Source organism: Mytilus californianus, unplaced genomic scaffold, assembly GCF_021869535.1.
Source record: "Mytilus californianus isolate M0D057914Y unplaced genomic scaffold, xbMytCali1.0.p SCAF_1, whole genome shotgun sequence".
Lineage (NCBI taxonomy): Eukaryota > Metazoa > Mollusca > Bivalvia > Mytilida > Mytilidae > Mytilus > Mytilus californianus.
Window position 1 is genome coordinate 11,677,017 of NW_026262581.1, and position 16,916 is coordinate 11,693,932.

Below are 16,916 nucleotides of genomic sequence, written 5' to 3' on the forward strand. Positions count from 1 at the left end.
TCATTTTTATATAAATAGGTGAAGTAAATTTGAGACAACAAAACACATGTATAAAGTGTCTTACCTGTACTAATTCGAATCCGTATTTGTTAGCCTTCATATTGCTTATTCCTTTCGTCCTAATTATTTTCTTCTTCTCCCATATATTAAATCACGAGTGACAGTGTGATAAAATGGAGACACACTAATTCCTTGGGATGGTAAAAGTTTAATGCGTATATATAATTCATAACTTAAAAATTGTCAACAATTCAAACCAAAGTACATTTCCTATATGAATATTAATAGTAAATGTACTTTTCATATCACCTTATTTGAAATGTCAACTAAACGTAACATATATTATTTCATGAAATAAAAAATAATGACGCAGTAACTACGTACTATCTAACTGCTTGTATGCAACAGGATCTCTTCTGAATATGGTTATTGATTGATTGGGTGCAGTATCATATCAGCAAATAAGCGACGAAAACAAGTTTTCAACGAATATAAGAATACTTTCTGATTGTATTAGTTATTCGGACAGTGGAACTCCGAAGTTCCAAGTTATGAAATTCTGCTGCGTGATAAAATGAAGTAACGAATGATCTATAAGAATAGTTCGACAAACTTATTTTCAACCCCCCCCCCCCCCCCCCCTCCCCTTTTTCAGTAGCCTGACCTCTAAAATGAAATAAAACCAGATGGAACCAAACAGTATTATAATGTAAAACAGAGTACTGGATTATGGAAATAGTAGTTACTTGAAAATGAATACAGCTGTGTTTTTTAAGTAGTTACTTGAAAATGAATACAGCTGTGTTTTTTATTTTCCCCTTTTTTATTATCTATTCAACATTTTGTACACTTAACAAGACTTGGTCATCCTCCGCAGACAACATATGTCTACCGCAAACTAAACAAAATATCTAAAGTAAATATACGAAGTAGTATTCTTTTAAAGAGTTTTGTGTTTACGGATACGATTGTCATATATGGTATGCCTGGGATCATTTCAGAAACTACTTCTGTGGCACGAATAACGGACTACTTAAAACCAGTTGGTTTAATAGTTTTAACATAACTTGTTACATTTCAAGTGATAGTCATTCCAATGTTGTCTAGGCCGAATTTTGATAAGGTGGCATGTTAAATCCAGTTGCAAGTTTGTTCTAACTGAAAAAAAACCACAAGGTCATTATGGATTAATCCTATTCATAGTTAATTACAGATAAAGAGATTGTCCAACTTAAAGGAAACTTTAACATAATGTAGATAAATAAAAGGAGATGTGGAGTCAATGAAAGTCAAATGAATTTAGACATTTCAATCTGAGTGACCGTGGAATTATACTTCAACGACAAGTATGCAATCTTAAATCAAACTTGACATGTATTTTGGTGCATAACAATGTGTATTAAATTCAAAAGATCTTATTAGGTATTTTTGATAGCCATCGTTAGAAAAAACACCATATTGTTCGTCAAACAAATGGTCAGCATTTTTAATTGTACTTGCCAAATCAACAAAACTGTTAATGGGTAGTACGTAGTGCTTTTTGTTGGTAATTTGCTTTTTTGTCCGACGTTGCTTTTTGTCCGAAAAATTTTGATTTTTGTCAGAAGCATTTGCTTTATATTCGTCACTTTTTGTCTGGAAATTTGAGTTCGTCCGCAATTTTTGCCTTTTTTCCGTTGTTTTTTGTCCGATTTTCTTTTTGTCCGAAACTTAACCTTTTTGTAGTCGCCCAATATTCCGACACCCTTTTGTTCCGACGCTTCATACGTCCGACATCCCCATTTGCCCGACACCCCATTAGTCCAAAATTGGTTAATAAAATCTATTTCATAGAATCGGTATTTATATGTGGAAGTTGTATTCTTAACTACTCATTCTGTCACCCTAAAGGTTGACTTTGGTATAGAAATATAGTAATCCCTGGACTTCTCGCATCCGAAAGTAAAACCCTTGTTAAAATGTGGCGTCCATTTGGCTGTTCGGAATATATATATATATTCGCAGCCACGTACGGTCAGAACTGGGACGTTACATCCGTTGCTTCGTGTAAGATGAGTGCCACATGCACTACACATCAACAAACCCTTGCAACAACCTTCTGATGGATCCTTCTAGGTGCCCTGCTGCAAGACAAAAGTTTTGCTCCGATATAACTGAGTTGCCTTCATTTTCTAGTGGCAGTCCAACTTAGCAGACCTACATAAGTATGTATTGCTAATTTGTTCTTGTCCAAAAATGCGCTAAGTATTTGCCACTGGACTCAAAAGCAAGCACATTTCAATCAATCGATACTGACTTCTTAGAGTATATTAAAGCAATGTATAATAACATATTTAGATACCGCCCATCTTATATCTCAGAAATATCACGACCCTATCTATGGCAAGCCGTTCTCGTCAAAACTATGTTTAAACAATTTTTCGAAAAATTTACACACTGAGAATTTTAAAAAAACACTGAGATTAAAAAACCTAAAGTTGAACACACACTGAACATTAAAAATTACACACTTAGATTTCATAAAGACGCACTGAGATTACAAAAAAATGAAAAACACACACTGAGAATTGAAAATTACAAACTGAGAATTGAAAATTACACACTGGGATTTCAAAAAGACACACTGAGATGAAATAAACTGAAAAACACACACTGAGAATTTGAAATTACACACTGAGATTTTAAAATTACACACTGAGATATGTGCGCACTTTTTATGCGCACATAATCTAATTAGCAAACTTAATCTGAATCTATTACAAGCTTAAAACAACTAGGGGACAGAATTCGTTAGTCCTTCAATTTGGCGCCAAATGTTTTGTAAAAAACATTAGAAATACAACGTATAGAAAAACTACGTTATTAACACTAGATAGTTGGGAAATATCCTGCAAATGCCAAATAAAGATATCTAATACGTCACTTTCAGGGAGCCAATCGGAGATGCAGATACTTATGCATTATGGTGAAGCTGTAATTAAGATGGCGACGGTCCTGCATCGAAACCCCTGTGTTTTTAAGCGGTGCCAAGTCAGAAGAAGGAGAACAATTATGTATTTTAGTGGCAGAGGAAACTTACAGTGATGTTTTTTTTAATTGGATTTCTCTAAAAAGCACTTACAAAAGTTATTTGCATAGTTTTATACCGTCGCCTACTGAAGTTATCTACGGCTACAGATACCCCAAACAATGACATAAATGAATTGAAGAAATATAAGAAAAGACTAGGATAAGGCATAAAAAGATCGCGCGACAATAAATAGGATTTTCCTTTTAAAGAGGCTGTACCGCTCCCACAGCTGTACATGACTTTTAACTTAATATGATTAACTTCACTATGATTAATAGTAATAATACGTAACCCAGAGATCATTATTTGCTTTTCAAAATGAATTACTGAACCAATCGTGATTTGAACCTGTGACCCATTGCACAGAAGAAAGTCGCTGCACTACCAACTCAGCTAAACAGTAATCTACAAGCACATGGTTAAGTATTGACAAGGTGAGACTAAGGGGAAGGGGTAATGCCATGAAGTGGCGTGAGGGCTCCACTTTTGTGGTCTAAAATGAACACATTGAGGGATCCTATGCAATCATTCTTTTATTTGTGATTTCCTTGGTCGCCATGTTGGATGTACACACTATATTTATAATGATCTTTATGAAATTACCTGCTTTCTGTAAATCATTTTTAAGTTATAAAATACACTTATAAATATAATATCATTTAATAATCAATGTTTAAAAGTCATCAATATGTGCTAATATTAAAATTTCAAGTGTTATTTGGTCATTCGAGGTACCGAAGGGGAAGCACGGCTACACTCCCCCGCGTCAACATACCTAATGACATACGGGCAATATCAACAACACTTACTCTGGCTGTAGGTTTTACTTTTAAACACCCTTGGTTTTTTAGTTAGACACCGATTGTAACCGGAAAGCATGATTTGTCTGATAAAGTAAATTACTGATTCAGCCTTGATTTGAACCTAAAACACCTGGCATAGTAAGCCACTGCTATACAAACTGAGTTAAGTAAGCTTAACTAATGGAGGGCAGTTATATATATCTTCTATGTAACTTGTAAGATGACAGTGTTCTCGAAAATCGTCGGTCCTGACCGCCAAAAATCAGCCAGGACCGAAAATTGCATGTGTAGTGGCAGTCCTGATGACCGACAATATTTTGGTGGTTGTTCACTTTTGTTTTCACATCTTTTCGGTATTCAGATAGCTTTTGAACTGGTTGCTAATGTAAACAAACTTTTAACTGTATAGGTCAAAATTACGGTACTACTTTTGAAAAAGAACCAGTCGTCGGTTTCTTTGGTATTCAGATAGTTTTTGAACTGGTTACTACTGTAATTTAACTTTTGTAGCCTCTAGCTTAAAATTACGGTAATACTTTTGAAAAATAACCAGACATAAAAGTCATCATGGCATCCACATGGCTCATTTCGTTCAAAGGGGGTGCTAAACCAGAGGACTTTGTATTTGAACAGACAGAGACTGAACATTTTTTTCTATATTACAAAAATTGCAGCTGAGGAATAAACATCAGACTTCTTTTATTTCTTAATTTTAATGCACTTTTCACTGTAAATGATTGTAGTGGACACAGGTTGGGAACAAGTCAGGAAAAGTGGGGTATTCACTGTTTTCAGGGACATCCCAGTTTACAGGGACTTCCAATTTCTATTTCAATTTATGGCATGAATCAGTAGTATTTGTAAATACTTAGAGTATTTCATGAACAACAAAGCATGAATAAGTGAGGCCTTTCTTTTTCTAGAACTCAAAAACATACAAATCTTTTGTTTAGGAATCAACTGACCAAGATGCATGCTCCAGGTGTAACTGACCATTACTGAATTATGTTCACTTCTATTGAAAGTTTCTATTCATTGAATTTAAATGCCCAATTGATTAACCTATCTTTTTGTCATCTCATAATTGAATTATTGATGATCAAGGTATGAATTGGTGAACAAAGGAGTTGTTTTGTTGTGAGTTGAGTACCAAATAGACTTGAAATTAGTTTGATTTTTGAACTTATAAAAACACCTGCTAACATAAAACATTGTTATCAGATGTAAAAGGTGCACTTTTGTAGATTTCATACCATAAAATAGGAAAAAAGAAGTCCCTATATACTGGTTTTTTTTTAACACCAGAAAACTGGGGTGTAACATGAAAACAGGGAATACCCCACTTTTCCTTACTTGAGTCCACCCAACCTGTTAAACTTATTAAGCCTCGATGTAATTCATCATTTCGTAAAAGACATTTTTCCTAACGAATTATAAACAATTAGAACAGTTTACCCAAAATGTTGTGTCTGCAAAGACCGTTGATAACTTTAAATTACAACTTGATCATCATTGGGAAGATGTTATGTACCAGTTCTAGTGATAAATTATTTTTATTACAAATTTTTATTGAAATTCTTTACACTTGAGCCCTTAAACGACTCTACAGGTATTCTACAGGTAGTACTATGCATGAGACTAACACAAAAATGAAATCAAACATGTTATCAAACTGACAAAGTATAAAAATTAGTGAACAATGCAAAGTTCAAAATTTCATTGAAAACCACCAAATATATAACATAGAAACTAGGATGGAGTTTATATATATTGAGCAATGACTTTCATTTAACTAATAGGTGTTTGATAAATTCAAGTAAAATTACAGGACCACCAGATTTTTAGTCTTGGTGGTCCCAATGACCACCAGGAAAAAAAAGATTTCGAGAACTCTGAGATGATTAATTACAACAACTAAAAGTGTTTGTAAGATCCAGAATGAATAAACACAGAAAATTTGTCTGCTATAAATTAATGATGGCTTTTTTGAGGAAAATTTTACTGGGCTGTGGTTAGGATTGTGAATAATCATGATGATAACATTTTCAAATTTTAAAAAACAGTTTATAACCTTGAGAGGGAATAATCAGCACTGGTCAGTGGCGGATCCAGAGGGGGGCGTAGAGGGCGTACGCCCCCCCTTACTTGCACTTTTTTTTTATTAAGACTGTCAAATGGTTAATCAGACTAGATATTGTTGACTCTGCCATTTCCGCTATTATGCAAATTACACATGAGACCATGGATCTATATTTCTGTTAGAAACACATGAAGGACTTTTTTACCACAACGAAACATAGGACCATAGAACTATTAAACTGTTTGTAGCATGCCATGGTCTCTTTTATACATATTACACATGAGACCATGGACATATATATACGTTAATAACACATCATGTACTTTTAAACCACAAAGAAACATAAAAACATGGACCATAGACTGTCAGTAACATGTCATGGTCTCATTTATGCATATTACACATGAGACCATGGACCATGGACATATATATCTGTTATTAACACATCATGGACTCTTATAAAGCTATGCAACAGAAGACCATGGACCAATTAGACTTGTCAGTAACATGTCATGGTCTCATTTACGCATATTACGCATGAGACCATGGACCTATACATATGTTATTAACACATCATGGACATTTATACCACAATAACACATAAAACCATGGACCAATTAGATTGTATCATGCCAAGATCTCTTTTATACACATTACAAATGAGACCATCGACCTATGTATCTGTTTTCAACACACAAAGAAACATAAGACCATGGACCAATTAGACCGTAACATGCCATGGTCTCTTTTATACACACTACACATGAGACCATGGACCTATACATATGTTATTAACACATGGACTCTTATACCACAATGAAACAGAAGACCAAAGACCAATAAGACTGTCAGTAACATACCCTGGTCTCTTTTATACATATTACACATGAGACCATTGACCTATATATCTGTTATCAACACATCATGGACTCTTAAACCACAATAAAACAGAAGACAATGAACCAATTAGACTGTCAGTAACTTACCATGGTCTCTTTTATACATATTACACATTAGACCATGGACCTATACAAATGTTATTAACACATCATGGACTCTTATACCACAATGAAACATAAGACCATGGACCAATTAGAACAACATGCTGTGGCCTCTTTTATACATATTTCGCATGAGACCATGGACCTGTATATCTGTTATAAGCATATCATTTTCTCTTTTATACATATCACACATGAGACCATGGACCTATATATTTGTTAGTAACACATTATGGACTCTTATACCACAATGGAACAGAACACAATGGACCAATTAGACAGTCATTAACAAGCCATGGTCTATTTTATACTCATTACACATGAGACCATGGACCTATATATCTGTTATAAGCATATCATGGAATCTTATACCACAAAGAAACAGTAGAGTGTGGGCCAATAAGACTGTCAGTTACATTCCATGGTCTCTTTTTATGCATTTTACACATGAGACCATGGACTTATAATTTATATATCTATTAACACTTCCTGGATCACAATGAAACAGAAGACCCTGGACCAACTAGACTGTAAGTAACATGCCATGGTCTCTTTAATACATATTAAGCATGAGACCATTGACCTATACATAAGTTATTAACACATCATGGACTCTTATACCACAATGAAACATAAGACCATGGACCAATTAGACTCATAAACATGCCATGGTCTTATATGCATATTACACATGAGACCATGGACCTATATATCTGTAAGTAACACATCATAGACTCTTATACCACAATGAAACAGAAGACCATGGACCACTAGTCTGTTTGCCAATTCCTGTAATTAGAGAACTTTTTTGGTTGTCTCCCTTAGGAGGGACATTAATTTTTAATGACAATGGAGATCTAGTGGAAAGAGCAAATGTATCTATGCGTTATGTGTGTAACCTCTAAGTATTTCAAATCATTTAATAATTTTTTTAAGCTAAATACTTTTGATAACTGAAGTTATTTTTCAATAAAAATTTGTTAAAACGCTGATATATCACTTTCAACTTATGCTGAGTGGTCAAAAGCTACTTTGTCCAGCATAGAACCAGTCTACTATTGACAAAAGGAAGTTATTTTTCTTTATTTATATATATTTCTTATGTTTCATAATGTAATGTTTTAATATGGAAGATTTAAGTATACAATTGTTTTATTTAGATTTTCTGCATGGACGATAAGTATTTTTACCTCAATTAGTAATGTGTAAAATTACTGAAATTATTGTAGTAAAACTCTTATGTTATATCTGTATTTATAATCACACATATAAATATTTACCTGTATTTATAAATCTTTTTAGTGGGAGGGAAAAGGGGCATATTGTAACTTAAAGCTGTTAAACCATAATTTTATGATACTGATAAAGTGTTTGTTTTTCAGAGGCAGACAACACTCCAGATCAGGCTCCAGATGATAATAATATTGTTTCAATACCATCCTCTTCTGTGCTGGAAACTCAGGTCTATGATTTGGATGTTGGCATCATGAGATCGCTGATATCCCAATCAGCTGGACCACTGACTTCTCTATCTAGTATGACACAATATATTTTTATGTATTTTCCTTTCTTTAATATTAATAACGTATGGTTTCCATTGTTATATCCTTGTAAGTTGAAAACATTTATAATAGCACATTCTTAATGGTTTACCATTATAACTTACTGATAGGATATAGTAAGTTTCTATTTAACCTTGATAAAGGGGGCTATGACGCAAGAGTAAATGACATGTCATACATCAAAACTTTGATGGACTTGTCATCAGATTACTGAATATATATATCCCTACAGTGTTGAATTATTGTATTATATGCCATTTTGTATAACATTGTTTTGTTATTAATGTACAGTGATTATTGGTCTTGTGTATTGTAATATTGAAAGCCTTTGGCTTAGAAAACATCAGCATGTTGACCCATTTCTTTTCCCTTGGGCAGTTAATTCTTTGTAATGCCTTTTGCTTATATTTATGTTATTTACATATTTCTTTTAAGATACAGGCTCTTTGGGTTTAATTGTTCTTTCAGCAACACACTTAACTATTTTAAAATTGGTGTATTCCATGGGCATAATCTTTTGATGGAACAGTGTTAAAATTAACAATCATTATTTTACTTATCTTTTACACCATCCATCAACTTTTGTAGTCTCCTCAATCAGTTGTAATGCAACTTGCTTTTGAATATCTTTTAGTATATGAATGGTACAGAAGAAGAATGTATAGAAACTGGCCACCATGATCAAATAGAGCCTCAGGAAACAGGGGAAGGGGACAAGGTAGTGCAGGAGACCGATGAAGAACAAGGGGGAGTAATAGTTCAAGAGACAGGACAGGAGAAAGGGCAAGAGCCGGAGGGGGAAACACACGTAAGTTATGAAGATCATTCGATACAGGTGTTTTTTATGTCTGTTTATGTTTAGGAACTTTTAATTTTTCATATATAATTAAAGTCATTCATTGTATATATTAAAAAAAAATTAAATATGTTGTATGATTGCCAATGAGACAACTTTCGAGAGACCAAATGCCATAGAAGTTAACAACTATAGTTTACTGTTCAGCCTTCAACAATGAGCAAAACCCATGCCGCTTATCAAGCCATAAAAGGCCCTGAAATAACAAATGTTAAACAAATTAAATTTGAAAACTAACAGCCTGATTCGTGTACAAAACAATATACAATTATGATAACAAACGAGAACCAATGAATTACACTGGATTTAGTGTAAATACATCATTAACAGTCATTAACATTTAGAGAAAAACATGACCTTGTGAAATAACTCGATCCAGGCATCAAAAGATGTGCGTATATATTTAGTGTGATTTTAATTTACTGATGGAATAGTCAATATTTATTCCAATATAAACAATATTTAAAGATCTAATTACAGTGTTAAATTGTTATCCTTTTAGAATAAGTTTATTTAACGATTGATAACTTCACCCAGAGCATACCTAAATTTTCCAGGCTCGGTAAACAACAAGGTAAAGTAGGAAAATCAATATGAACAGTCACATTATTTTTAAGGAAGTCTTTAACTTTTCAGCAACAGGAGATATTAAGAAGCAGGAAAATTTTTCTTTTTTTTTTATTATGTTTCTGTTTATATTACAAAATGTGTGGGGTTTTTTTTATATAAAAGTATATGCACTGAAAACATTTAAATATTGAAGTGTATTTTATAGGTGAAAAGAGAAAGAATACACTCAATTTTCATGGAAGAGGTAAAATATAACTTAAATTTTTTATAATGCACAAATTGAAGTTTATTTTAAACCATTACACATAGAGGCCACTGTTATGGCCTTATACTTTAACTAAATACAATGTACAAAGAAAGCTGTAAATTGGTCAGTTGAAACATAAATGTTGGGTATATACCATTAACACAAAAAAATGATTGATTGATTGAAAATTGGTTGTTAAACATCCAGTGTTGAATATTTCATGCATGTTCAGGATGACAAAATAAATGACAAATATAATAAATGATGCATGTTTATAAGAGACACACTTGAAAAATGGTATCATGTATATTCTGAGATCTTACAAGTACTTCACCTATTTGAAAAAGTCATTTGTGTATAACTGTAAAACATTTCCTTGTTTCTTGCTGCGCTTATAAAATTCCTTGGTTTTAATTTTGAAATGTCTGAAATGTTTTTAATTGCTAAAACTTATTGATCACATATATAGTAACAAACAGTTGTTTTTTTTTTAGATTTGTTTCCTTCATTTAACAATTGTTTTCATTTATATTTATTTAGATTACATTAGAAGAAAAATGTTTAAAAGTGAGGTGTTTGATTACATTGTGGTTTGATTTGTGGGGTTTGGCAGAAGTTATTTGGGATTACATTCCTGTTTTTCCAGACACCCTGTCAAATACTTGGAGGCCCAACACCTTAATAGATACCAACAAAAAGTAAGTTATTAATCTAGTTTCATCTAGTGGGCATAGAATTTGAGTTGATAACCTACATGTAAGTGCTGGTTTTAAAATGATTTTTCAATATAGCCTTAATTAAATCCTACATCAAGATTAGAAATAAATCCTTGTTTATCTTGCTTTGTTTATAGTTAATATTCTTTGAAAATCAGATAATATTAGAGATGTCCTTTTTTTTCAGGTATAAAGACTTTATACCACTTTCCATAGGGGAACGTACAGCTTACCAGTCCACAGCAAATGGAAATTGCATTTATAATGCAGTGTCCATTATCCTCTATGGAAATGAAGATATGGCTGTGGTACTGAAGCTGGCTTCAGTGCTGAAAATGGTGGACGATATAGTACCATTTTCAAAATATGTAAGAATACAATATATTCATTTATTTGTTTTTTCATCATTTTATACCATTCTATTACAGATAGAATATAGAATTGTTTTTGCTCTAAATCCAACCTAATGAGGTTCCCTACTGGAAATCCTTTTTGCTAAACAGTTCTATATGTTAAATCATTATAAAGCAAGTATAAAATTCAACCTGTTTATTAGTCCCCTATCGACGAAGTCGAAGGGGACTTTAGGTTTGCACTCCGTCCGTCATGATGACAAGATAACAGCCAGATCCTCAGTAACATCTAGGACTATTTCATTCCTCTTTAAACTGTATCTATAAGAAGTGGAAGTAGAATTAGAAAAGTATAACAGTTTAAAACTATGAAGAGATTTAAGTTGTGGTACAATCTTGGATTAAAGGATTTTGTTATTCATATTTCATTGTTTTCAACCTTTTTTTAAGCATGTACAAATGAATCTTCTGCAATACAATATAAATTCAAATGTGCTATAGTATTTATATATACATCATATGTGTACTTGTTTTCAGACTTCTATATAACCTCTCCTTTAAAGTAAAAGCTCCTTGATAGTATTTAAAATTAGAAACACTAAAATTGTTGTTGCCTCATGAAGTTTTGTTGCAATTTTTTTTAACATGCAAGCATTTAAAACACTTGAATATTAACTTTTAAAAAGCATGCCATGGTATTTAGTGTGCATTTAAAATAAAATTAGAATAATTAAACTTATAACGATAAATTTCCAAAGTTTTCTTCAACATCATGCATTCATGCTAGTAAGATATCAATGAAGTTTTAAACCACAAAAATACTTCATTCAAGTAATTACAAGTGAAAAAAATATCAACTTTTTATAGGCATGCCATGGTATTTAGTGGTCATTTAAAATTAATTAGAATACTTCAACTTATAACGATTAACTTTCAAAGTTTTGTTCAACATCATGCATTCATGTTAGTAAGACATCAATGGAGTTGTAAATCAAAAAACTTCTTCATTCAAGTAATTACAATAACAAAAACACATTAAAAGGTAACACAATAATGCAATGATGACAAACCCTGTTTTATAAGTTCCTCTTGGTTTTCTGTGAGACTAAATTAAGAAGGTAATGAAAACAAATAAAGTTATATAATTTTTGTTCAAATCATTTAAGGATGTTTGCTAGTCTTTGTTTTTGACAGATATTGGTAATCCTCTGGTTTTATTCACATGTAGTTCCATCAAAAAGTTAGAATGCTAACTCCGTCTATTCTTTTCCGAATTTATAACATATAGTTTAAAAAGCCTTTTATTTTTATTTTACATAGTTTTTAAAAGAAAAAGGTGCTAATGTTAAATGTATGGAAAATCTAGAGAGAATAAATTCCCACCAAATTTTAAATGGCTTACATCTTAAAAACAAGGACACAAACCTTTAATCAGTTATGTTTTTTTAACTTATTTATATACTATAAATTTATAAGTCTTTTAAAAAATATAGCACCGAACTTTGTTAACATCCCATCTTTATTAATTCAAAATACATATATACATATAAATTATGACAGGTATATTTTCCCATGAAATGTCAATAAAATGTATGTTAGCAGCCCTATATTTTTTTTTTATCTATTAGCAATTTATCCTATAACTTTAAATTAGGGTCTATCATAGCTGCTTATGAACTTATAGAGAATCTATGATTTTATGATATTATCTTTGTTTTGTATTATAAAATGATATTTTCTATTTTAATAGAAATTTTAATCTATAGTACAAATTTTAATTTTTCACTTACTCTTTTATTATTTGATCTTCTTGCCCCAGCTGAAGACAATCTCTTCCTCTTAGAAGGGGTTCTAGAGGAATTCTGATGTTCAGCATCCTGTAATAAACATTCAAATGTAATTCTCAACATCAATCAAAGACAAATGTTAATACATGTACATATCATATAAAATCAGCAGTTACATAAACCTGGGAACAGTATGTCTAACGGGAAATGAATCGGATAGGCTTTCCAGTATAAAATTGATAAAATCTCGGACTCCTCGAGACTTCGCAAGATTTATGGATTTTGGTGGCGTCTGACTGAAAATTTATCGGAACTGCTCAATAAAGTAATCACATAATTCTAATCGTAAATAAATACAAGTTTTATCATAAAGTAGATATATTTTGTCATATAAAATGACCAAAATAAGTGTGATTTTTTTTATATGAAGTGTTTTATAATGTTTTTGAATTTGGGAATACAATCGGCGCCATTTTTTTAATACCGTTTGCATTCTGTACCATTCTGTGATAAAATGAATGCAATTATAACAAACTTGAAGTGACAGAATACAAGTTTGATACAACTGTAAAACTAGTTTGAATGACATTTTATTGATATTATCAGAAATTATTAGGATAATAGCGAGTACGTTTTTGAAACATGTCCGTTTCCGTATCGTATCTTTATTACCTATGACATGACGATAAAATTGGCTACAATTAGGTAGTGTCAAGTCCCGTCAATATATATGTTCCTGCATAAACAGTAAGGAAACTGTTTCAATTGTGTTAACTATAATAAACACTTCACAAAAAGATAATATTCAGAGTAAATCCATTATTTTGTAATACTTATGTCATTATCATGTTATGATTTGTTTATAATTCCATTTCTTATCTAGTTCATCAACATGTACAATGAACAAATGTACTTTTATTTTTTTCAAAGGCAGAGCCTGCATTTAAAAACCTGAATTAAAATGCCAGGGAGACCATTTAAAAAATATCATAGAAAATCAAATGTTAATTTCTAACAAGTTATTTGTCAGACATGCAAGATAGTGATAGACAAATACAAATATGCTTTCATCTATTCTTATACACAATCTATTAAATACCGTGTCAAAAGGTCTCTTTCCTGTATCAGAAGAAGGTACTGGTAGTCTCACCACTTCTGCATAGGTCATCTTGGGTGACAAAGATTCTACATCAGGTACATGTACGTGAGATAAAGTTGCAGTCACGGATGTAACACACTTTTGTCTCTCTGCTAAATAGTTCTCTATAGTCATCTTCAAAATAAAAGCTCCATTTCTATTTACATGAAGTCCGTCCCTTCCAAGATGAACAGCAGGTTTAAAGAGCTGTGCATAATCAATAAAAAAACATCTACTGTAACCACAAGTTAAAGACTGTATACCAGCGTTCAATTTCTCGACATCTCTCTGCAGTCTTGGCAATGCTGACATGTTCCAATAACTACTCTCATAGTGGTTTACTGCACGGGGAAGTATGCCACAAATACCTATTTGCAACGATTTAAATTTCAGCAGCAAATTCTCTATCAGGAATCTATAAGATCTAAAGACAAAATAAGAAACTTGTACATGAGGCAAATAATATTCATCATATTCTTTATAGTAAATAAGATTATTCAACCTATTGTTTATAATTAAAAGGTAAGCTATATCTGCCAAATTCATTACCATTAGAAACTAGGTAATTTTATATTATATATAACAAATGTTTCTTTGAAATCAATAATAATCAGCCAATCAAATTACATGATTTGTCAAAGATCTCAAATAATTATCGGTTACCATTATTTTGGGAAAGAATTTAATGTGTTCGGCCAAATTCATTCATTTTTTTTTATCGTCATAAAAAACATGTAAATTTTATCGTAATCATGGTAATGCACCAAAAACATCATTTGGCAAGAATTTTTAACATTGTTCATCATGAAGGTCCCCTATTACGAACCTCATGATTGCTTACATACACTACATTTGAACTTTGGTGGATAGTCATCTAATGGGAAATTATACCTCATCTCTTTTATTTTTATATAGTATCAGCAAACAGGTTTACAATACACCAATCTCGAGTTGTTTTTTAATGAATGAGCAACGCTGGTTGACACGGGGTCAATCAGCATAAATGATGTCATTGAACAATCCGTTTTTACTGTGACGTAATAACATAATCATACACCTTATCGATATTTGGAAATCTGCGCCAGTGGGCCTGAGAATCTGCGCCGCTTTAACTTTTGATGTCATACAACAATCACTTTTCCATTGTGGCGTCAAAATTTCACAGGAACCTTTGTGATGTCCAGTAATGGCGGACAAATAGCGATTAGGTGTATTGTTACATACTAAATGGGATTTTAAGGGAAGTGCACAAATCGAAAGTTGACTACCGGTATAAATTTTTGTATTTGTTTTTTTTAAACCTCCTTACCTCAAAGTTGATTCAACATCACCAAATACATCATTCGAACCTAGATGCAGAACAATCTGGTCCGGGTTTTCTGTCTTCATGGCACTCATCAGTTGGGAATAGAATTCTTTCCGGTCATTCTGTACTTTGGCACCAGGTATGCACAGTGTTCTAACTGGGTATTCAAACATTGGTACAAGCTGCTTCAGGTTGGAATCCCCTGCAATTAAAACGCTTCTCAAAACTTTATTAAGGTTAGTGTTGAACATTTCTATAATATAAGTATGAAACAATATCGATCAAAATTATATGTTAAAAAATTTAAATACTACAAAATTCCTTCAACTGCAGGCAAATACAAAACACTAAGACGTAACAATCAAAAGGACTATATTCTGTGTCAATAAAAAACTTAGCTGGCTACTTTATGTCTCGTTTTATGTACAACAATTATTTACAAATATATACAAATATATTTTCAGAAATAATTTTGGTTTTGGTACCAAAAGATTTAGACAGAAAAATACGCTATCGTCGTAGTTTTCTTGCTAGTTTGTCTCAAAAATACGATGCCGTATAAAAGAGGAAATATATATATACACAGACTCTCAATATCTATTCAGATATATTATCAAAATGTCGACAAAATATAGCTTTTTCTTTATCGCAGTGGTAAGAAATGTGTCGGAAGATGGACGCTGTAGGATGCAGCATTGGATGATGGGAGTTTGAGAGCACCATGTATCCTTTTAGCAGCCAATGAAAACCGCCGTCGCAACTTAACCTAATTTAAATATTAATTTGGGCATATGCAGAATATTTCCCATCCGACCTCTGTTAAAGACCAATAGAACAAGAAAAATACCCACTTACTCTCATTACAAAATATAACCGTTGGCAAATGGTGAAAAACTTTATTAAAATTATAAGAAAACATTGGAACAATCTGCAAAAAGACAAACAGTGCAATGAAATTTTGACCCAAGTGCCTATTATAGCATTTAAACGTAACAAAAATATAAAAAGATTACCTTGCGAAATCAGGGAAACAGTTGAAAGACTTTTGAAAAGGAACACGCTTATAAACAGTTTTAAGCAAAAAAATCCCGATACACTGTTAGTAATAATCTGAATTATAGGCAACAAACTTATGAATATGAGTTAGCAAAAAACGAAGTTGAGTCTTGAAATGTATTACGAATGTTGGTTGAAGGAACCGCATTTCAATAGTTTTGACGAGAACGGCTTGCTATACCTATCCCTATGAGGAAATTGAGAACCAATATTTTGATATACGAATACAAGTGTGAGCGATTGTTTTAAAAGTACTACAATAAAAAGAACTAGAAGAAGTGTCCTTACTAGTTTTTCTGTCTCTCGTGGTAAAGGAGAATGTTAACACAATATGGCCATGACTGTCTCCGATTCGGTTTAACCTGCAAATT

General features: G+C 32.2%; 2 protein-coding genes and 1 long non-coding RNA gene across 6 annotated transcripts in view; 1 reads left to right on the top strand and 2 right to left on the bottom strand.

The window, feature by feature from the left end:
* LOC127700068 (uncharacterized) overlaps window positions 1-306 on the bottom strand; it is a 75,875-nt gene extending 75,569 nt beyond the window's left edge. The window contains exon 1 of the mRNA XM_052203563.1: window positions 65-306. Coding sequence (XP_052059523.1) covers window positions 65-100 — 36 coding nt within the window. The 5' untranslated portion in view covers window positions 101-306. The remainder of the gene's footprint in view (window positions 1-64) is intronic.
* A 2,568-nt stretch (window positions 307-2,874) lies between these two features.
* Window positions 2,875-11,273, top strand: LOC127702750 (uncharacterized). 4 transcript variants are annotated; one of them, XR_007982560.1, is made up of 6 exons: window positions 2,875-3,053; window positions 8,337-8,489; window positions 9,151-9,351; window positions 10,148-10,186; window positions 10,730-10,887; window positions 11,093-11,273. It is a non-coding gene; the product is annotated as an uncharacterized LOC127702750 (long non-coding RNA). The 4 variants fall into 4 exon arrangements; XR_007982561.1 differs by having other exon boundaries at window positions 2,876-3,504; XR_007982562.1 differs by having other exon boundaries at window positions 2,878-3,504; window positions 9,151-9,324.
* Window positions 11,274-11,509: 236 nt separating this feature from the next.
* Window positions 11,510-16,304, bottom strand: LOC127732711 (uncharacterized). Its single transcript, XM_052242221.1, has 5 exons — window positions 15,493-16,304; window positions 14,145-14,607; window positions 13,049-13,135; window positions 12,329-12,363; window positions 11,510-11,579 (listed from the first exon to the last, which is right to left on the bottom strand). The coding sequence occupies exons 1-5, from the start codon at window positions 15,738-15,740 to the stop codon at window positions 11,510-11,512; spliced, it is 903 nt and encodes a 300-aa protein (XP_052098181.1). The 5' UTR covers window positions 15,741-16,304.
* Window positions 16,305-16,916: the final 612 nt, after the last annotated feature.

Bases quoted from the DNA above. Each gene is read 5' to 3' on its own strand.
- LOC127732711 (XM_052242221.1), bottom strand. From the start codon at position 15,740: ATGTTCAACACTAACCTTAATAAAGTTTTGAGAAGCGTTTTAATTGCA. The intron at 12,364-13,048 runs GTAAGTGAAAAA...TTCTTAATTTAG, and splicing joins GAAGATCAAATAATAAAAGA to TCTCACAGAAAACCAAGAGG. The intron at 11,580-12,328 runs GTTTGTCATCAT...CACTTCTTATAG, and splicing joins AGAGGAACTTATAAAACAGG to ATACAGTTTAAAGAGGAATG.